This window comes from Haplochromis burtoni, unplaced genomic scaffold, assembly GCF_018398535.1.
Source record: "Haplochromis burtoni strain Fernald_Lab_line unplaced genomic scaffold, NCSU_Asbu1 Contig_557, whole genome shotgun sequence".
NCBI lineage: Eukaryota > Metazoa > Chordata > Actinopteri > Cichliformes > Cichlidae > Haplochromis > Haplochromis burtoni.
The window spans coordinates 23,396-45,586 of record NW_024582918.1 but is presented as its reverse complement, the minus strand read 5'-3'; the positions used below and the strand labels follow the sequence as shown (position 1 = coordinate 45,586).

Genomic DNA, 22,191 nt, shown 5'->3' with positions numbered 1-22,191 from the left:
CTGCTCATAGGGGGTCATGTGATTGTTGGGGTTTCCTCTGTGTGTATTATTGTAGGGTCTACATTAAAACATTAATCGCCCTGAAGCCACTTTTGTTGTGTTTTTGTGCTGTATACATAACATTGAATGTAGACGTGAGAAAGGAAAAAGTTCCTGCATGAGTGAATTTTCTGTGGATTACACTCATGTGTGATGCAGGGTGTAGACTGTCCCTTTAAAAGTAGTGTTATGTTTCATGTGATGAGGTTGTTGATGGAGGCCTCCACCTGCTCTTGGCTGATGGTGGGCGGTAATGTTTAAATCTTAGAGAGTGACTTGAAAGCAGCAGGTCGAACAAGAACCGGTTCCTTTGTAGGATTCTCATCCAAACTAAATATTTGCCAGGCGGTGACTCTGATGGCGCCCTGACAGTCGATGCTGCTGTGGACTAAATGTCAGACAAACGTTCAGAGAGTGTATTGACTTTGTTATTTTTGTGTGTTCAGGAGAAGTACCTACAATCACCTGAGCAGCTGGCTGACGGACGCCAGGAACCTGACCAACCCAAACACGGTGAGTGCGCCCACGCAGACTTCTGTGGCGACTCTTTTAAATCTTCTTTTCAGGCAGGAGAGAGAATGATTTCAAAATGGAGTCTGAAGGTGAAAGTGACCCAGAGCTGCGGTGCGTAAACAGACTTGGCTGGAGCGCAGCTACAAGTAAACAGTTATTACATCCCTGCTCACGTTTATGGCAGCTAACAAACACCTGTTAAGCTGCTGTGCACGAAACATCCTTTAACCTGTGACGCGCTGAAGAGTCGCTGCTCAGTCTGCGTGTCTCCGTGTCGTAGGTGATCATTCTGATCGGCAACAAGGCCGACCTGGAGGCTCAGAGAGACGTGACGTACGAGGAGGCCAAACAGTTTGCCGAGGAGAACGGTGAGACGCTCGCACGATCAGATAAACGCTCAGCAGCAGACGGAGACTCGCTGATTTCTCTGATTTCTGCTTCCTGTTTCTCAGGTTTGCTGTTTCTGGAGGCCAGTGCCAAGACGTAAGTACGGCGTGTTAGAGAGCTCGTAGTGGCTCGATGGTTACGATTCATTCAGAAACCCGTTCACACCACAGAACGGTGAAGTGCATGAACACGTGTTTCCGGGTCTTTGTGATGACTGATGTTTTAATAAGTCCTGACGAGTTTGGCCTCTGCTTCTTCTGCAGAGGCGAGAACGTGGAGGAGGCCTTCCTGGAGGCAGCGAAGAGGATCTACCAGAACATTCAAGATGGCAGCCTGGACCTGAACGCCGCCGAGTCGGGAGTCCAGCACAAACCTTCGACACTGCAGGGGGGGCGCCCCAACCCCGACAACCAGCCAGCAAAGGAAGGCTGCAGCTGTTAACCTTGAACAGAAAGTACGAACGCATCGAACAGACCGACACACGGACTCCGCCGGGCACTAACACTCACACCCAGAACCAGTCCACACTCATCATCGGCGCTGTCCACCCGCCGTTTTCTAATCCAAAGCAAGATTCAACAATCCTCCATCCGTTCGAGACTTTACCAACTCTGACCAGATCCTGAAAACCAAATCTAGAAGCACATCTCTGCAGCGTGAACTGGCTCAGAAAGGCTCCCAGATCAGGACCAACCGAGGCGGCGACCTCATCCAAAACCAGTCTCAGCACAGACCTGTGTCAATCTGGCCTTCGTAAACCACAACGCTTTCATCTCAAAACCAGAGAACTCCCCCAAACTGGGCCGCTCTCCCCACCGCGTCTCCATCGAGGATGCTTCAACTCACACGCATTAAAAACCTCCTGCAGACTCGATCAGGATCGTCGTGAGTACGCCACATTTGGTTTTCCATAAAATTCGGGCTTCCTTATCAACAAACCAATCAGCGCCATTGATCAGACCGACCCAGACAAACCGCCGCAGCAGGACGTGACGGTGAACGCTGGCGATCACGGAGGACTCCTGTCAGTCAGATATGGCGGGCCGGCGTGCGGCCTGGACTGTGCAGAGTCCAAAGTAGGGTCGACTGATTCCGGACTAAAGTAAAGGTTTCACAGATTTAGCATCTTTCGTTTTTTCTCCCATAAGTAAAATGTTTAAATTCAGACAAACAAAACCAAATTGGGACAAAATGAAATTCAAAATAAGCAGACTCGCTGCTCTCAGTCCGAGTCCAGGTTCCCAATTCTGATTTACGTTCAAACTCCGTCCCTCGGTTGGCTCTGCCTGGATGTCTCGGCTCACCCGGGATGTTCAGCTCTCTGCAGGGAAATGTTGTGAGCTTGTAGACTGAACCGGAGCGCAGGCCAGCGGACGTCTGTCACCTTCAGAACCAAAGAGGGCACCTGAGCGCTGTGAAGCTGGAAGCTGACTGAAGGAGCCTCTGAGCTCCTCTGTTATTTTAGGAAGCAGAAGCTGAGAGAGCAACGAGAAAGGAGCACCCCAACCATCGAGTCGTGACGGCGTTTTAGCTTTTATTGCCTCTTTCTGTCTGCACGAAGCCAGTACAGCTGCCAGGTTTTGCTTTTTCACCACTGCTGTGTAGTATGAAAGTCATTTGAATGCATCGTCTGAATGCATGAAAATTACTGCAAGTTCCCATCTCCCAGCTCCAAGGGAGGAAAATAGTGACAGGAAAGAGGTCGCAAGGTCTGTTAGAAACCATCGGATGAGACAGTCTGCGCCTGCAGCTCCACCCACACAGCCACCCCTTCAATTTATGAAGTCTGTGAACTGATGTGAGTCTCGGTCGCTCTGGGAGGGATGAAGAACCCGAACGTCTCCGGCCCCTCGCTGGATCAGTTCAGGATGGATTTTTATTAAATGCCTTCATTATTTTCTTGTTTCTGTTTTTGGTTTTAACCAAATAAATACAGGATGTTCCCACAGCTCCCCCTTGTGGCCATTGTGTTTGCGTTGTTGAGCCAGGATTGCACTTTATCACTGTGCTTTCTCTGGTTTCCGCCGCGCTGCTGTGGAGACGTCACTGCTTCAAACGTCCCGTAGACGCCAGCGAGCGTATCTGAGGGAGAATTTGCTTTGTGGAGAAAATGATGCCTTCATGGTTTCTGGATCTACTGTTTTCCTCTTTGAAAAATCATTCCTGCACTAAAAGCTTCCCAAAGCTCCGAGTGATGCTCTGCCAGATTTCATTTCACACTTTTAAACCACCAAAGTCTGTGAGCACTAATGGGAGGGAGCAGCTTTTGCATTTAGAGTTTGGATCAGTTAACCTGGAATTAGTCTACCTGTATTTCTGCTTATTTACACTAAAATTAACAAAATACCCGAGAAATGTTTCCTTTGAGTCCCAGAAGTGACAAAACCCGGAGAGATGGAGTTGAAGGTCCATAAGCCATTAAAAGTTTCACCACCAGGGGGAGTGTTTCACCAGCAGGTGTGCTGCCGTTTAACCTTAAACCAGGCGTGGACGACGGCTCCATCCTGTGGTAGAGAGTGGTATTACACACAGTACGGCTGGCTGAGCTGGAGCCTCAACATGAAGGTTATTGCACATTTTATTAAAATTTAAAGTTTTGGAACTTTTTGACAGAAATTAACAAAAAAGATCTTTGATCGTTACTGAAATGATTACACTAATGTTTTTAATTACCTTTAATGCATGTAAATCACCTGTTGTGTATTTCTACATTCCTACAGTTTTGTTGCACTTTATTTTTTTGGGAAATTGGAAAATATGACGTAAATTTTAAAACATTCTGAGAATTTTTGTCTGTAGTATTAAAGTGAATGAAGACCCAGAAAAAGTCGACTGGTTAAACCCAGGAAAACAAAAGAAATGATAAATGATCCCGTTTGTGTAGATTTAACATGGCGTCACTCAGCAGATCTCTTAATTGGGCAATTTTGTCGCCTCCGGGGCGCCGTATGGTCATCATGTCACTGCTCGCGCCGAGGTCACGTTATATGAAGTAAAAACGTCACCTCAGCATCTGGGTGTGACGCGTCCACATCTGTCTGAACGGGGCACGATCATGTGACTTTACCCTCTGCTGTCGTCTGATTGGTGGACAGCAGCGCGCTCCAACTATGAGTGATTTAACAATAAAACCTTTATGCGGTGAAAACAAACACGAAGCGTTTCAGGCGTCCTGTCTTTGTTTTTTCCTGATCGACCCCAAAATAAAAAACCCTGAAGTTTGTTTTTACTCTGCAGTGACCAAAAAGTCTGTGAGGCGTCACCGGGATCGGCGCCTTCAGCTTCCCTCGCCAAAGCGCTCAGCATCCAAAACGATTACACAAGACTTCTTATGCAAAATGGGAAAAACTTTATGGGATGGCCTCGGTCGTTACGCTGTTCAGAGTCTTAATTTCTATATATTAATGAGAAGACGATGCAGCGAAATCAGGTTAAACTACAGCTGACGTCCTTTTTATTTTTCCGTGTGCTCGTAGCAAAATCGTCTGATCAGCCTGAGGGAGGCGCTGCTGTTTGGCTGAAGCATGTGCAACTATAACAGTGAGGTGGAGATCAGGTGATGGAGTCGCTGTTTTTCTGTCTGTTCATTTTTCAGAAATCTGCTAAAATTAAAAAAGTTTATTCTGATTGTTTGATTGTTTGCAATGATTCTCTGCAGCTGTCATTGTCCAGCTGTGGAGACTCAGTTCTTTGTAAATAAACTATATATATGCTGTATATACGCCGATGACTCACTGCTCTTGTGTTCAACTGTAATTCTTCTGTCTGCCTGCAGAGGGCAGTGCAGACTTTTATCTCAGTTAACATTAAATTCACTTATAACTAAAATTCACTGCATTCAAAGTTCACATTTTTTCCAAGTTTATTTTTATTTCAAACATAAAAATGTTTACAGGGTTTAGAAAAACATTCACGTCCGTCTTCTCTCCGTTAGCGTCACTGTGGGCGCTTCCTCACGTACTGTTCTGTTTTTGGCTCCACTTCCTGCTCATGTTTAAAGTGAAAGCAGCAGTCATGTGATCACATGCAGCGAGTCATGGATTCGTCTTTAAAGTGTGAAACGGGAAAACTCATTCTGATCAGGCTGTTTGATTATCAAAGGCCAATTAATCAATCAGTGTCGTTCTGTGCTGGTCACATGACTTCCAGCCGAGCGAGACTTTAAACATGAACAGAAGAGCTGGTCGGACAATCCCCTCAGCTATGAAATGTTGCCGTGGTAACACAAGGTGAGGGGGCGTGTCCTCGGCAGTGAGTTTGCTTCGAGGGCACAGCGTCACTACGTGGCTCTGCTCTTGGAGGCGGGCTCTGTCTCCTGCTCGTACTCAATCTCCACGTACGCTCGCTTCTTCCTCGCCGCCGAGCCGTTCGCCGGAGATTTGCCTTTAGACCGCAAAGCCTTCGTCTGCACCTCCATCTCCTCTTCAACCTCCTCCTCCTCCTCCTCGCTGGACTCGTCCTGCTCCTCATCACTGCTTGTCTTCAGCTTGTTCATGTCCTGCAAGGAGGAAGTCCAGTTAATGTAACAGTCAAACAATCGCATTTAAAGATCACGCCAGCAGAGCGGCGACCGACATCTGAAAGGACAAAACTGCGTCAACATGTCTCAGGATTCTGACTTCCTGCTCCTCTCTGACTCAACTTCCTGTCTTATTCAGTCCGACCTGAAAGCAGTTCATCAGACTTCAGTCGCCCCCTGCTGGTCATTAGAGAGAAGAGTTACCTCAAAGTCGCTCAGGTCGCTCTCCTCCACTTCTTCTTCTGCTACGAACTCTCTCTGCCCGACGTCCTGCACGCACACACACGCACGCACGCACGCACGCACACACACACACACACACAGGACATCCTTTCAGAATAAAGTTTTACAAACATGTTCAGCAGCTGGTGTAGTAACAGCTGCCTCAATCACCTCGTCGTCCTCTTCTTCTTCCTCCTCCTCCTCTGACTCGCTCTCCTGGTCCTGCTGCTCCAGCGCTCGGTCGAAGGCGTGCACGGGGAAGTTGTAGATGTCTCCGTACTGAAACACAAACATAGACCGTGAGTTAAACCGCACGATCGTCCTTGGCGTGCGAGCAGCGGTCGCGTTGGCATCGTACCGTTCCCTGTTTAAGTCGCTCCAGCAGCTCCTTCTCGATGGCGTTATCCAGCTGAGCAGCAATCAGAGCCTTCTCCTAAAAGAAAACACCAACAAAGAAGAGACGGCCGTCAGAGCTCCTGTTCCAGGTCAAAGGTCACGATGAGATGAACTACAGAGGAATGAGCAGTGCTTCTGCTTTTGGTAATTTTTAGCAAATGTTTGCATCATTTTATTTTATGAACTTCAGATAAAAGGAAAAAATCCTGAATCCTCTAAACAGGAGCTGCCAGCAGCTTTTAAGGTGGACCGTTCAGATGCTGCGAATCAGTCATTCCGCCTTAAATATCAGTTCGACGGCTGTTCCTCTTCAAAGCGAGGAAAGAATTCCAGACTTTATTCAACGTGTCTGTGTCTGTGGAAAACCTAAACTCGGCTCCTAATTTGTAAGGAAAATGTGACCTACGACCTCTCGTAATCTGATTGCAGCTCTGTTAGGTGGTCAAGCGCCACCTTTGGGTGTGGTTAAAAGTCTCACCTCCTTCCTCCTCTCTCTGGTCTCCACCTTCCTGCTGAGAGGAACCAGCTTCCTCCTGAAACACACAGACAAGCAGGATGAACGCGGCGGGACGACACACCAGCTTCCTACTCGCAGTACTCGCTGTACTTTGTGTACTGCAGTACGGTCTGAGTACTCACTGCCTTTTGAGGACCAGTTTGCGCATGCGGATCAGGTACTGGGTGATTTTAGTGAACCTCTGTTTGCATTTGTGTCGGATGAATCGAGGCCAGTAGATCAAGTTCTCATCTATCTGCTCCAGAGCCTTCTCATAGTTCTTACTGAGCTTCACCTGCACACACACACACAGTTTGAGGCGTGAGTTAAAATCTTGTAAACTGAAGTTAGCTTCTTTTACACCAGATTCTTTAAACCGTGTCGAAGACGTCGGGCCATCGTCAGGAGACGTGACGTCTCCGTGTCTGGTGATCCACCATGACGAGTGACATAATCCCACTTTAGCCGCTCACCTTCTCCCACATCCTGGCAGGAAAAGCCGCCCTCTCGATGACCTTCATGTAGAGGAAGCACTGACCTGAAACACAAACGTTCCTCGCGTTACTCCCAAGACCTGCTGACCTGAGATCTGCCGGTAAAGCTGATGAGAGCGAGCGAGGACTCACCTTTCTCCTCCCTGATGGTGGCGTACTGGCTGTTGGCGAGCGGGCAGGACGAGCGGTTACACAGGCCCGTGATGTTGTACTCATTCCGGCAGAAGTTCTGACTCTTGGTCCTGGACAGAGAAACATGACGTGACACGGCTCAGAGCTCGTCAATGACACGAGTCGATAAATCCAAGCCGAGCGTGACTTACTTCACTTTGAAGGAGCAGAACTGCGTGTTTCCAATGATGTCCCAGATCACCTGCAGGGGGCGGATCACACACTGATGCACATTACTGCTGCCTCAGTTTCTTTTTATGATTTTATTTAATTATTCGTCACTGAACTTTGAGAAACTTCACCATTAGACTTACTATTTATTTCATTTTATCGTGTGAATTCATTTTAGCACTTTTCTGCTTACGTGAATCTATTTAAGGATGTGTTGCGTGCTGAGCTTTTCTTAAGTCTGACTACAGTTCGTCTTTTTCCTTCATGTGGAGCCTGATGATCTTTACGACACACGGAGAAAAGAATGATGGGTAACTGTGGCCGAAGTGAGGTCCACGCAGGTCTGTGACTGACTCCGCTTCATGATGTATTGATCGGAGTGTTTGCTGGAAAACTAAAAAACGTTAAAACTGATTTTATTTAATGGAATTTGGCGTGAGCGGAAGAGCCGGCTAGCATTTAGCCTGGTGATGTGTTGAAACGCGTATTTTATCTCCGGATAAATGAGTACGGTTCAGCTCATGGTTCCTTTAAACTCCGGAGCTCTCACCGGCCAGCTAGCGTTAGCACGCAGAGCTAACAGCGCTTCTCGGCGGCTTTGTGACACTTACGTCGTCGTGCTGCATTTCCGGGTCCTCTCAGAGCGGGTCGGCTCGCCAGATATAATAAAATTAAATAAGTTCCGATCACGGCGTGAGGCTTTTTCAGCAGACCTGGAACCACATGGACGATCAGGGCGACACCATCTGTGTTTGGACAGAAATCTCATCCGGAGTGACGTCACCCGGAAGAAACATCGCGAGACTTCGAGATGTAACGTGTGTTGTAGATGTTATTATTACTTAGCGCATGCATTCGTGTAAAACGGTGTGATTGGGCTGCTGCTGAATAAAGACGATTGAATAGAGATTAAAAGCGGAAAGCACTGGAAACAGAGAAGCCTCCATCAGCATGCACCCGGCCAGGTGGAGAACTTCATCTACACCTCCCATCTCCCGTACAACCACAACTAGAAGTTCCACTCATGACAGGAAACACATAAACACATCACCGAGACGTTACTGGCGGAGCTCAGCTTGACTTCAACATTTAGGTGGAGGTCGCTGGGTTGATGGGTCAGTGCAGTCAGACTCTGGGGAGTCAGCTGACCTGCTGTGTGCTGAGTTCACTGACCCACTTCTGCACTCAAACAAAATGACTCCTGTTTCTCTGTGAACCCTAAAGCAGATGTTTTTGCTCTGTGGTGCATTCAGGTTCACATGATTGTGGTTTAAAGAGTTGTTGTGTAGCCTGTACAGGTGTTTGTAAGTAAAGACCATCAGACTGGGACGTGACACCTAACCCACCACCCACTCCGAGTCTGTGGCATCCCTGTCATTCAAAAACATTGACTGGGATTCTGTTTATGTGTATTTATCATTAAATAACTGAGACAAAACAAAACGACAGCACCGACAGTAAAAAGCATGTTTACAACTAAAGAAAGTGTCACCACTAACAAAACTACACTATTACTACAAACATGTACAAGTACAGAATCTGAGATAGAACTGTGTAGAGTAGAACATCACTGCAGGCACATCCTGATAAGCGATAATATGAAACATTGACTAATGATCCGTATCTTACAAATGCTTCTTGTCAAGGTCAGACGGGCTGAGGCGCATGCGTAACAAGAAGGCTGCACCTTACACGGATGGTCCGTGAACGCACCAATCATCATACTTCTTGAACAAGAAGGATCATAATACAGCGCACGCGCTCTGAGGCTTTACGGAGCGGCTCCAGCGCTCTGAGTGACGGTGCTCTTCTTCACGTGAGCGTTTCTCTTGACTTCATCAGCTCACTGCGCAAACTCCGACAGCGCGGCACGCTAAAGGTTGTAATGTTTCTGAGCGGGGAAACGTGAGAGCAGCACGGGTTTCTGGTCTGACGGGAGCGATGCATTCTGGGAAAGACCGCGGTTCAAATCAGCTCTGCAGCGACCCCAGCGCTCTGGAGGGGAGCTGCAACATAAAAACACAAGACTGAAGAAGTTTAATGTCATATACACCGCAAAACACAAATGGTTACGCTGAGCAATCAAATTGTTACTTTGCGAGTTCCCTTCAAACAACTAAATAAACAAGTAACTAATATAAAGAATAAATGTAGTACTTATGTGTTTATGTACACAAGGGTAGGGTGTAGTTAAAATTTGAAAGTGCAAGTAGTTATGCAACACAGTGTTAAGATATTCAGAATGTGCAAATATTAAAATTGTTTATGTTGTATGAAGTTGTGTTATATTGTATATAAATGTTCACAGTTGCAAATTTACAGGTCAGGTTATTGATAGACAATCACAGTTCGACAGTTAGTCAGGGATTCAGTAGCCTGATGGCCTGTGGGTTGTCCTTACTTTCACACTCCTGTAGCGTCTGCCAGATGGCAGGAGTGTGAACAGTGTGTGCTGTGGGTGGGTGCATCCCTATCCTGAGTGGTGCTGTTCTCGTACCACACTGATGGAGTTTGTCAGGATACTCTCAACTGTTCATCTGTAAACATTGCTGAGAAGTTTGGAGGTTAATCCTAATTTTCTCAGCTTCCTCAGGAAGAAGAGTTGTTGTTGAGCCTTCTTGATGATCTGCCGTGGTTATGGGTCCAGGTGAGATCCTCACTGATGTGGGTGCAGAGGAATTTGAAGGTCTTCACCCTCTGCACAGGAAGTTTTAGTGCACAGGCATATTAATAAATCAGACACAGAAAATAAGAACTGAGTAGAAGGAGTTTGTTTGTAATGAAACTGTGTGTGACGTCTGAAGTACAGAAATAACACCATATAAGACACATGTTCAGCGTCAAATGTTAGAGATCCTGCAACTGGCGTTTTGGGCTGTGCAGGGGTCTCTCTCTTCCAGAAGATGATTGAATAAAAGAAATATAAATGTTTTAACACACTATGAGTCGGTTTTCTCTGTTCTATCATGGGGACAAAAGAATCGGGGTTAATAATACATAGTGGGGCGTGCTGGTCTCTCCTCATCCTCGGGTCAACAATCACCTCCTTAGTCTTCTCAACATTTAAGGACAGATTTTCCAGGCACCAGGCCACCAGCTGAGCCACCTCTTCACTGCAGGCCGTCTCTTCTCCAACAGCTATCAGCCTAACAATGGTTGTGTTGTCAGCAAACTTAATGATGGAGGTGTTGCTCTGGGAGGGGATGCAGTCATAGGTGAAGAGGGTGTACAGGGGTGGACTGAGCACACAGCCTTGGGGGGTCCCTGGGCTCACTATCTTTGTACGTGAGATACCAACTCTGACTGCCTGAAGCCTGCCTGTGAGGTGCTTTTCCACCAGTCTGTTTGGGCTGACGGTGTTGAATGCTGAGCTGTAGTCTATAAACAGCATTCGAACATAGGTGTCCTTATATTCGAGGCGTGAGAGGGCTGTGTGGAACGCTGCATTAACGGCGTCCTCGGTAGAACGATTCTTCCGATATGCAAACCTGCAGAGTCGAATGTGTCCGGGATGGATTCTTTGATATGGGACACGACTATCCTCTCAAAACACTTCGTTACAATTAAAGTGAGAGCAATGTTCAAACGACTCTAAATATTTAATACTTAATAAACCTCATAAACAGACTCCGACTACAAAAGCTTTGTGTTTTCTGAGCCAATCACAGGTGGACTTGTGTTTTGGAACATTATCGCTTTAAGACAATGATCCACTTCTACTTTGGTAACTACACAAGCTCAGCAAAGATCCACTGTCTGTGTTAAAAAGTGAACCCAAATCCATTTTACACCCAGTCCCAGTCTAAAGCCAAAATCTGGTTTCTGCTCTCTCTGAGGATCAGTGTGTCACAGTTTGTACAGAACGAAGTGTCGGAGGCAGAAAGAACGAGCGAGTCCGAGTGCAAAAACAGAGAAACAGTTTATTTTAGTAAATAGTGAGCTGTTCACTGCTGTACAACACTGGCATCTGTAGGTTGGCACACTTTAAAGGGACGATCCACCCAAAAACTGAACAAAACCAAAACAGAGTTCACACACATTACCGCCGCTGCGACGTCTGTACAAGCTCTGCTGCTGGACTCGTAACGGCTGCGTGCCCTGCTGGTCCGGGATCCCGTTTAATGCTTTTCCCCTTTCTTTTTTTGGACCATTAACCCGACAACAAATGTCATCAGGGACACGGGGGACAAGTAAAAGAAGAAGAAACAAAAAGGCACCGAAAGCCACAACAGACAGCCGGACAACTGAAAACTACACGGACATGCAACTCACATCGATTTACACAGAGCTAATATATGCATGCAAAAACAACACTGCTCTGAACACACACACACACACACACACACACACACACACACACACACACACACACACACACACACACACACACACACACACACGCTACACATCAAAGGTTTCCTGGAAAGTACAAACGGCTCCTGAACGCACCACTCCACATCAGGGAGGCTCGGCATTCACATCACCCCCCAAGCCCGACCCCCACCCCACCCCGGAGTCTCTCAGCACATCCTGTGATTCGTAGCTGTAGTAAACTGTAGTGAAGCCAAGTAACACGCCTAACAACGTCACGGTGACTCTAGAGCAGCCGTGGATGGGATGAACAGATTCTGGAATTAAGCCTGTGTGAAATGTGCCGGAGCTCACGCCACAGTGAGCAGACATACGTGCACGTGTATGAATCCACCATCCAGAACGTGTTCAGGTTCCTGCGTCCTCCAGCCGATAAAATAAAAATACAAAATAATCAAATCAAATCTGAAGAGTTTAGAAAAACAACAGATGATTTCAATCTGAGACAAACCGACAAAGAGCTCTAGACTCTGACGTTAGTGACAGGATGAGGACACGGCTTCTAGAGCCTAAGGAAAAACAACATAAGGTGGGAATCCTTCAATGGCATTTTCATCATGTGCATTCTGACGGGATATTAAAGTACAGATTCTAGAATCGTGTGGGATCAGATTCTGAAAACAAACCTCAACAAGCCTTCAATCAGAACTCACACGTAAACCAGAACAGCTCTAGAGAGAAGTGACTCCAATCAGAGACAAATGTTTTCTAGAATCTGAAAACAAAAAGACCAAAAACAGCTTCAACATTTTCCTCGCATCGCACAGAATCAAACCGCAGCTCTCAAAGAGCTTCAAATGTGCAGGCTCCATTTTCTGCACGTACGCTCTCGGATTAGTAAGGAAACTGTCGACACGCCTCCATGTGGCTTCCACTGATTCTACAGCAGCCTGGGCCTGATGTTGTAGAAGGTTCCAGACTCAAGTAAAGAAGGATTCAACACAATTTCAACCAAAGACTCTACAAGCATTTTTCTTTGAATGAAAATACACATAAAATCTATTTTAGTGCAATTCTGGAAACAGATTCTAGAATAAACTGTAAAAAGGATTTAAGATTTGTTCTAGACTCCGTAAAATATTCCAGCGCTGTTTGAGATCAAACCTGAAAAAGGTTCCACAGTTAAACGATTCTAGAATCTGACCGTCCAGAACCAACACAGACAGGATGAAGAGTGTGGGGGGGGGGACAGAGGAACAAACAAAATACTGAAGAAATAAATGTTCCATCATATGATGTCTAGGAAAAAAACTGACTTTTTCAAACACTTGAAAAAACGTTTTTGTTCAATCAATCAAATATCCTCCAGAACCAGAGTCATCCAGAGCAGCACATAGTTTGATGTAAAACCACAGAGCCCCGAACATTAGCTGAACTGTTGAAAGATATTTTGTCAACTCTGGAAGTCATAATCATCTTTCCAAACCAGATACATTCTTGAATCGAGACTTTCATGGGAAACAATACTGAAAAACAGACTCTAGAACAAAACAAAAGTCTAGAATATAAAAAACAATTATCCCACAAAAACCTCAGAAGCTGAACATGTTTGATTTTCTAGAATATTTCGACCTTCATGGTCTAGGACGTATAGCTGGGCAGTTTAGGACAGTTGGTTCTGCGACCAAGAGGACAGACGTTGGGACAACATAAAACAGATTCTTGAATAATTAAAAAAAACAAAAATAATAAAATAATAATGACAATAAAAATGTCTGTTATACATGTTGACGGAAACAGACAAACAGGGTCCAGAAGAGCAGGTTAAGGTCCAAATCTGAGAGGATGTTAAGATTTCTAATCCAGATTTGGCCCAGAATCAGGGAAGCTGGGGTTCTCAAGACTGTCTACAATGTTTGCCTCAGTGTTGTAGAACTTGTGGGAAATCTAACAGAAAACCTTGAACCTAAACGGCAAACGAACGCGGTGAGATGTTAAATTTGGGTATTTTAGTTCTAGAGGACGAAGACTTGTTCTAGAGCTTGGGAATGCAGAGTCCAGGATGAGAACTTTAAACCGTTTCCTCGCGCTGGAAAAAGGGGGAAAAAAACGCGCTGATGAGACTCCGCTGTAAACCAAAACGTATTTCACCTGGGACGTGTCGTCTAACAGGAATGTTCTGGACTGAAATCCGTTTGGATCCAGAATCAGAATGAACTGTTTGGCAACTACAAAGGAAATTATGTTGGATTTTTAAACATATAGTTTGAGATCTTTTAATCAGGCACACGAGATGTGGTTCAGGCAACATGGCTGTTTATGCGTCAGCTGTTTGGTGCAAGAAAAAAAAAAAAAGACCACCTACTGTGATGGGCGGAGCTACATCAGCTAAGAGTTTATGCTGTTTTACAGCGAGCCGTGAACCCGGGGACGAGCGCCCAAATCCAGAGTCAGTGAGCAAAGTGAAATCCGTCAGTTGTAGAAACATTATTGTACACACCTGCAACAGCCGCAAGCGTCCTACAAGCTAAGTGGGTAATAAAAAGTATACACAACAGATAAAAACATAAAGGTGTCAATACAGAGAAAAGGTATGACACAAACCATGTAAACTCTACAGCAGCAGCAGGAGGAAGGGGAGCACACCTTTATAAAAAAACTATTTTGTGTTTAAGATCCGACGTCAGCTTTGGAGCCAACCAGGACAGCTGTTTTTATGACGGAGACGACAGATGTGAACCCAAATCACAGCTGCAATGATGGAAAACATGCTCAGAAAACAACAGTATGGTGTCTTCATTCACACTTTGCTGTTTCCTGGATGCTGAATTTGGGAAAACAAACACTGAAGATGTTTGATGTGAAACAAAATGATTGTGGGACACAAACAGCAACAAGAAAGAGACAAGTGATGAACCCAAAGTCTGTTTCCCCGCTGCATCTCTCAGTGTTGGTTTGCAGATAGACGTCGTTGAGAATGCGGCTCCTGAAGTCCCGTCCCTTCATCGACCCCCGCAGAGCTGCTCGCCCCCCTCTTCGTCAGATAACGGAGGTCGCAGAGGGTCCGACGGGGTTCAGGGAAGGGAGTACTTATTCAGAAAACCTTGCGTTCTCTCTGTGGGGGTCTCAGGATCGAGTCCTCTCTACACCTCTGGGTGAAGCAGATTTTATTTATTCAAAAACCGATTTTGTGAAAGTGGAACGATGAGCGATGGACGACTGGAGCTGGTCTGAAGGGCGCTGTCTGGATTTTTGTCCTGTTTTAAGGCATTTCACCAAAGAGAGTACAGAGCTGACTGGTCTGCACTGGGCAGAGGGTTTCTGGGGGGGTTGGTGGTTCTCAGCAAGTCTTTTTTAAACAGGGTTTCTGGTCTTAGGAGGTCTTGACCAGGTCGTAGACGTAGATGTGGAAGTCGTCGTCGAATTTGATGAAGTAGACGGAGGGTTTGGCCTCCACCTGGTGGATCACCATTCCCGACCTCTTCCCGCCGTCCTCTTTGGCATACTCGACCTGTTTGCCCACCAGACTGTCGACCACCTCGCCGGGCTCTCGCTCCGCCGTCACGCTGTCGTCTGCAGACACGAACACAGAGAAAAGGTCAACTTTATTTATCGTCTTTGCAGAATTTGATCACGAGGCGATTGATAGAGTATTAAACACACCAAAGCAGCAGGTGTTTGATAATCAGGAAGTACCAGCAGTAATATTTACTCGAGTACTCTGCCTCATGAAACAGAAAACCAAAGCAGCGCTGAGCTTGTTTGAGTGAAACCTTGAAAGGAACCCACATCAGCCAGCGTGGAAGCAGCAAGCGTCTGGATGGCACAGAAGCCGATAAAGGCCCACATGTGGATTACTCTCACACACACAGGAAGGAAGCTGAGCCTGCGAGCACTGGCAGCGCTCCCACTCATGAACACGTTGGTTCTTTGATGCCAACAACTCGCTGCTTCAGCGCTCAGTTTCCTGCTTCACTTTTTACTGAAACAGAGAAAAACGTGGCGAGCTGTGACGCCGCCCAGTGCGCTCACACTCACTGGAGTCGGGCATGATGCGCAGGTCGCCCTCCTTGTAGTCGTCCAGCAGCTGGTACATGTAGAGCACCGGGTCCTTCTCGTAGGTGATGTAGAACCAGGAGGTCATGATGGGAGCGCGGGCCAGCACCATCCCCCTCCACTCCTCCTTCGGCCCGTCCTCCGTCTCGAACATGTGCTCCACCGCCTTACCGATCATCGTGTCTGCCAGCAGTGAGTCGGTCACACGGGCCGGAGCTGGACCAATCGCGGGACAGAGAGACACACGGAGAGGTGCGGTTACATCATTGGGACGCCGGGCAGGATGTTAAATAAAGTAACAGCAGTAACTACGTGCATTTACTCGAGTATTCGGCTTAATCTGCAGCAATACAACAGAAAACGTCTGACACAATGAGCCAATCAGCAGCCGCTGCTGCGGACCTCGGTGTCCATAAAGTTTGTGACAGTCACACGTTAAAACTCGTCTGGCCGTGTGTCGCTGCGGCTGACAGCTTATTTCCGCCACGAGCCAAACGCGGCGGCCATGACGGGTGGCTCCTCACCCACTCTGTCGGGCAGAACCTCCAGCCCCACCACCCGCTCGTCGGTGTACAGCTCCAGGCCGTAGATGCAGTCGAAGCCGTCGTATTTGATCAGGTAGAGGGAGGGGTTAACGGGCACCTGGTCCAGGACCGTCCCCTTCCACTGCGACGACTTACCTGAGAGGAAGCAGACACGTAAACACCAGCACAGGTGACTCGTTCTCACACGATGCTTAACTTTCTGCGTTTCTATAAACCATCATTTGATCCACTGAGGGACATGTTAATGTTTAACTCGCCAAACTAATCAAATATGAAGCATCAAAAGGAAAATGAGACAGAGGAGAATCACATGGAGCCGACTTACTGCCCTCCTTCCAGATGTGCTGGATCCTGCAGCCCACGATGTTCCTTCTGGGCTGAGTCAGGGTCTTGCTGGGACCCACGCTGGTCCTCTGCTTCCTGCAAGGAGGAGGTTCAGACACGATGAAGGGTGAGGAGGAGAAGATGGTGTGACACCGGTGCGAGCTGGTGACTTTTCATTCATTTGTTGTGTCTTTTAATTAAAAACTTTATTGTACAAATGAAAAAAAAACTGTTTTACTTACTTGTGCGGATTCTTTTTCTTCATCATGTTTGCAGAGACGCCCGAATGTCCTGAAACACACAAACACATCAGTCTGATGACCAGTCGGCAGCGTGTCACGGACATGGGTGGAGCGCCTCGCTCATGTAACTCACCTCCGTCCGCTCGGGGCCGCGGCGCCGTTGGGCTCTTGAAGGGGGTCTTCATTCATCCACCTGTAGAGGAGCAGCCAACCACACCAGCAGTCCGGGCTAAATGCTGGGAGTTTGTGTGAGGCTGATGTGGAGGGTGGAGGATGAGGGTGGAGGAAAGGAGGGGTGGGGCAGGAAGGGGGAAAGGGTGGGGAGAGGAGGGAGGAGGCGGGAGTGAAGGAGCACCAGGAATTAGGCTGGACCCTGGAGAGGCTGCATTCAGGCTGGGTACAGACTAACGCCTGGAAGTGACGTCACAGCTGCCAGAACCTATACGGGAACGATGCGTTCAATCTGAGGAGGAAAAGACGGAGACACGGACACGTAAACGCCAACGTTTTACATCAGAGTGATGAATTTAATATAGACGTTTTAATACAACCACTACGTAAAGTTTAAAAAGCTTGTTTTGTTAAAGAAAAGCCAAATAAAAATGTGTAAGTTTTAAAAGAGAAAACAAACAAACAAACAAACGAACGAACGAACGAACATGGCACACGAGGCTGAAAAAGGAAGTCTAAACGATGCATCCTGACAGTTAAACAACAAAAACTCCAAACAGGAAACTCAGTTTATCAGTCACGAGTTTAACAACGTTTGATTGGATGAGAGCAGTTGCTAGACTGGAGGTCAAAAGGTCAGCAGAGTGACTCGTGGTGAACAGCAAGGACTGATTAGCCTGATGAATCTCGCAGGTCGGACTGAATGCAGCGACGTTAATGTTTTATGGATCCTGACCAATCACAGCAGCTGAAGGCGTCTCCTTTTAAATCTCTGCTGAAGGTAAAACGTCCAGCGTTGGATACATTTAAAGCAGAGTTTGTGACTAATCTGATTACTGGTTGGCAGTCAAAGGCTCTAAAGGTCAGAGGTCAAAGTCAGGAATGCTGCAACCCGCTGTTTGTTACTCAGTGAGCAGTGAGTCAGTCCCATAGACTCACACGTTAAAACAAAAGAAACAAACATGTTTACAGCCTGATCCACTCTTTAAGTGATGATGTATGAATTTTGCTTCTGGGCCCAAACTGCTCTGTGTGTATTAAAGCTGTTGTGTTTTTAACACATTTTAATGTTTTGTATCACGTTCTATTTGATGTCAACAATCCCCGAAAAACAGTCAGTGATCCCTGTCGACCTCTCTTGGTTTTAATTATCATCCCTATTCATTTAAAAACGCAATTTTTAAGCCCTTCTGATGTAGCTACAGCCCATGCAGCAGTATATTAATCACTAACCTCGTATTGTGGATGGATTATCTCAGTTGTTCTCCTGACTGAAGTTTGGTCCGTTTACAGCATCCTGCCATGCGACTGTATTTGTCTCTAACCATCAGGAACCTTCACGTTAACTTTTATCGAGTGGAAAAGTGTTAGCGTTCGTCCTCCAGCTTCACTGTGTTTATGCTAACATAGCTGTGTAGCTAGCAATCACGTAGCACAACATTATATAGCAGCTAGCCCAACTTCAGTAACCCTACAAACATCACTGCTGTTTAGTTTTCTGTCTTCATTTATATTGGAAGTGACAGCAGAGCTGTCGATGGATTATTTCCTCCTCCAGCTGTACGGGACCAGGATGGTTCTATAACTCTGGATCACAGCTGTATCTGTCAGCTTTAGGCCAGAAATACAGCACTGAACTGAAGCTAACACACATTTATTCGACTCCTGCAAATCTGCAGGAATTGAGGAAATTCAGGTTGTGGTTAAGAGCTGAAACAACAAAGACAGCGCCAGTGCAAGTATATGGACCTCACCATCTTTTAATGACACACAGATTATTAATTTAATACATGTTTGATCATTATCTTGTAGTTTTTAATGAAAGTGCCACGTTTTTGCTCTTGGACTCTACTACAGCAGTTTTGTATGATCCAAAGTTCAAAATAATCCTTCTTTGTTGGGCATCGATGCAGTGAGATGGTAGATATTATTCACATTAAAAAATTAAAAACATAACACCTGTGCATGAAAAACAAATCCAAGCAGACGAATATCCACACAGTCTTTTAATACATATTATTATATATAATAATATAGTTCCTGCCAAATAAGAAAGCGAAGCGTTAACCAGCCCTCCTACCATCTGATAAATCAGCTCAAGGACCACGAGAAGTCAGTCACCCTCGTCACTTCCTCTCTAGAAAGATTAGATCTACGTAAAAACAGAACTGCAGCAGGTAGAACAGTCGGCGTGAACGAAGATGCCTTCCTCTGGTAACCAAACAGAAAACAGGACTGAGCCTGAAAATCCCCTCCACGCTTTAACCAGGTCACAAACGGCGGCGGGAGGATTCGCACCGAGCTGCTCCTGATGTTTGCAGCTGTCACCGCACCTGCAGCAGAAACCACAGACCTGCTGCTGCGACACCAACCGCCGGGTCACAGTGACATCACCGCGTAACGGCAGACTCGCAGCAGAAGAGCAGGATAGAGGGTCACTCTGAGAAGCAGCCTTTAAACTCCGGACAGGTGAATGAGCATCTGCAGGGAAACCTTCTCACACTGAATCCAAACAGGGACCCAAACAAACCCGTCTGTAAGCGCTACACTGACAAAACCTGATACTTTATTCAAGAATATCATCATCTGATCAACAAACTCTGGACTCAATATGAATTTGTAATGAAATATTTCTACAATCTTGAACTGAATCCACGTATTTGCGCTTCAAACCCAAATATCTGCTTTGTAAACATCTGAATTGACACCAAAGCTGCTCACCTACATCCTTTAATGGCTCAAAGACAAGCGCACGTCAGGAAGAAATAAGACACTTACTTATTAAATCTGATTTCCAGACAATATTCTGAATAGATCTGGTAACATTAAGAGTTCGTTAGTAAAGGTGACTTATTCTGCTCTCTCACAGTAGCTCTGCGTGATTTACAGCTCAAAATAAGCCTTTGTTTCCTCACACTGCAGCCTTTCCTCCTCAGGCTTCTATTTTCAGCGACCTGTTAAAATCCACCAGTGACCCGTTTAAACTTAGCTTGAATCCGGTTTGAGTTTTGTATGAAAATATAATGGCTAAAACTTTTCCCTATAATTTAACCATTGAGTTACTTTTGCAGAAATCATTAAGACCAAAGTGTGTCCTTCAGATTTACTGGAATGGTGAGCAACGTACATGGAGAACCGCGGCGACCTGTTCAAAGGTCATGAAGTCTGACCCTGTGTCCTCGGTGCATCTGGAACGATCCGCAGGTTAAAAGGAAAAAAAGAGGTTTTGCTTTAAAATACTGACTTTGTTTTTAAATCTAAGAGTTTTTCACAGCGTTGTGGATCCACTGTGTTGTTTGTTACAAGTGTTTCCAGCTCATGTCGTTTAAGTCGTGGCTTTTGTTCCGTGATGGTTGATCACTGCTCATTTGCCCCTTCAAAGCAGGAAACTTCTCACTTTTGTGTGGCATCCCCCAAGGCTCCATGCTGGGACCACTCCTACTTTCATTAAATGTGCTGCCTTCTTGACTTTTATCTAACGTTTATACATTTTTCCATCTCCACTGTCATCACGCTCACATTCCAGTCCAGAATGAAACATCATGGGACGTAACGCACTTTGGCTCTGCTCCTATTGTGACAGTGATAGCGGGGAACTTGTCTGGATTTAACCTGAGAAACAGCAGTCCATATCTGAGGGAATTCCTGCTCTACAGATGCCTGTAAGACGATCAGCATCAAGTAAACTCCGTTTGAAACGATTATTGGAAGGTTTTCTAATCGTGGTTCAGATTTGTCACAGAGAAACAACAACAAGTCTGACAACTACAGAAGTTCAGGGACACTAGAAACTAAAAACAGACAATTGGACTTAAATTTAGTGCGAGAGGGCCGACATCTCCCAATTTTGGAGCACAAAATTACGAAAAATTTATTTGATTGTTTTAAAAAACCAAGCAAACAGAAGGTGTGCAGATGAGAGAAAATAAAGTAAACAACAGCAAAACACCTACGTGTGAAGTGTCACTAAGCTCGCGAGTAGTATCCTCTCCACAGTGGATAACCTCCGCCCTCCGGCCACTTGGAAACACCTAAAACTTTAGTTTGCTGACATTTTTTTTTTTTAGCTCTGCCATAAAAAATACTTTGGTTATTATGATTACACCTTTACTCCACGGGGAGAGGGGGGTTGACCGGGGGACCGACCTCAGGTGTTTGCCTCCGGACTGTGTGGCAGGTGAGGACGGCCTGGTGACACCGGACCGACTCACTGTTGTGGCTTCAAACCCGCACACAGCGGTTCTTAGAGCTGCTCCCTCCGCACCTGAAGGCTGGAGGAGCTAGTCCTGCTGCTGATGGTGGTGATGAAGATGACCACGCAGAGGTCACACTTTTACCCGCCCCCCTCCTCCTCCTCCTCCTCCTCATCGAGCTGCATCCTCACGCTAAATATCAAAATATGCGCGCAGCTAATTGGCTCGTTCCCCCGCACGCGCGGCGGCCATGTTGCGCCAGTACCGAGAAAACCCGCAGCGGTGCGAGAGCAGGCGCAGGCGAACAAAGGAGAAGGGAGGTCTGCTGCGGAGAAAACGGCCGCTGAGCGCGCGGCTCTGCACACAAACAGCGGCGCACGCACGGCTCGGTCACCGGCGGCGCGTGAGGGTCGCACGTTCTTACCGACACAGAGATCAGAAGCGCCGCATAATCCCGATCAGCCGCCGAGGCTCCAAATTGATCCGCTCAGCCTCCCTTTGGCGCTCCGCTGCGTCAAGCTAGCTGCGCCAAGATGGAGGGAGGGCGGGAAAGAGGCGGCGCGCCCCTTCAAAATAAGAGCGCCGGCTCTACATATTGCCACCAAAGTAAAAGATGAAATGATGGAAATGCTTTCCTTCAAGTGTTATGTGGACTTTTTTAAAAAGTTAAAAAGTGTTTCAAATTAAAGGCAGGAGACCTGATTGGCTGTTTTCAGTGCTGAAGAGCTTACTCTCCCATCACTTACCCTGGGTCGCCCCCTCAAGGCTACTGTTGTTGTGATTTGGCACTATATAAATAAAATGGAATTGAACTTTCAAACTTCCACAAGGGGGCGACCCGTGGCAAGTGATTCTACAGAAGCCTGTGGAGAGTAAGCTCTTCAGCACTGAAAACAGGCAATCGGGTCTCCTGCTTTTAATCTGAAACACTTTTTAACTTC

The 22,191-nt window shown here is 46.4% G+C and overlaps 3 protein-coding genes and 1 non-coding gene across 5 annotated transcripts in view; 1 reads left to right on the top strand and 3 right to left on the bottom strand.

The window, feature by feature from the left end:
- Positions 1-1,556, top strand: part of LOC102293273 (ras-related protein Rab-14) — a 4,996-nt gene extending 3,440 nt beyond the window's left edge. Inside the window, exons 5-8 of the mRNA XM_005948229.2 lie at positions 486-552; positions 833-920; positions 1,005-1,035; positions 1,203-1,556. Of these exons, the coding sequence (XP_005948291.1) occupies positions 486-552; positions 833-920; positions 1,005-1,035; positions 1,203-1,380 (364 nt within the window). The 3' untranslated portion in view covers positions 1,381-1,556. The remainder of the gene's footprint in view (positions 1-485; positions 553-832; positions 921-1,004; positions 1,036-1,202) is intronic.
- Positions 1,557-4,783: 3,227 nt separating this feature from the next.
- On the bottom strand, positions 4,784-8,715 carry mak16 (MAK16 homolog (S. cerevisiae)). The gene is made up of 10 exons (XM_005948227.3): positions 8,020-8,715; positions 7,390-7,439; positions 7,199-7,308; positions 7,046-7,110; positions 6,716-6,867; positions 6,555-6,609; positions 6,039-6,113; positions 5,852-5,959; positions 5,663-5,728; positions 4,784-5,437 (listed from the first exon to the last, which is right to left on the bottom strand). The coding sequence occupies exons 1-10, from the start codon at positions 8,032-8,034 to the stop codon at positions 5,219-5,221; spliced, it is 915 nt and encodes a 304-aa protein (XP_005948289.1). The 5' UTR covers positions 8,035-8,715; the 3' UTR covers positions 4,784-5,218.
- A 338-nt stretch (positions 8,716-9,053) lies between these two features.
- Positions 9,054-9,151, bottom strand: LOC121812362. Its single transcript, XR_006053015.1, has one exon. It is a non-coding gene; the product is annotated as a small nucleolar RNA U13 (small nucleolar RNA).
- A 4,910-nt stretch (positions 9,152-14,061) lies between these two features.
- On the bottom strand, positions 14,062-21,803 carry spinb (spindlin b). 2 transcript variants are annotated; one of them, XM_005948230.3, is made up of 7 exons: positions 21,675-21,803; positions 17,020-17,349; positions 16,887-16,935; positions 16,646-16,740; positions 16,300-16,455; positions 15,758-15,991; positions 14,062-15,292 (listed from the first exon to the last, which is right to left on the bottom strand). In XM_005948230.3, exons 2-7 carry the CDS (start codon positions 17,069-17,071, stop codon positions 15,093-15,095), a joined length of 786 nt encoding a protein of 261 aa, XP_005948292.1. In that variant the 5' UTR covers positions 17,072-17,349; positions 21,675-21,803; the 3' UTR covers positions 14,062-15,092. The 2 variants fall into 2 exon arrangements, with proteins under 2 accessions (XP_005948292.1, XP_005948293.1); XM_005948231.3 differs by lacking the exon at positions 21,675-21,803 and adding an exon at positions 21,011-21,627.
- Positions 21,804-22,191: the final 388 nt, after the last annotated feature.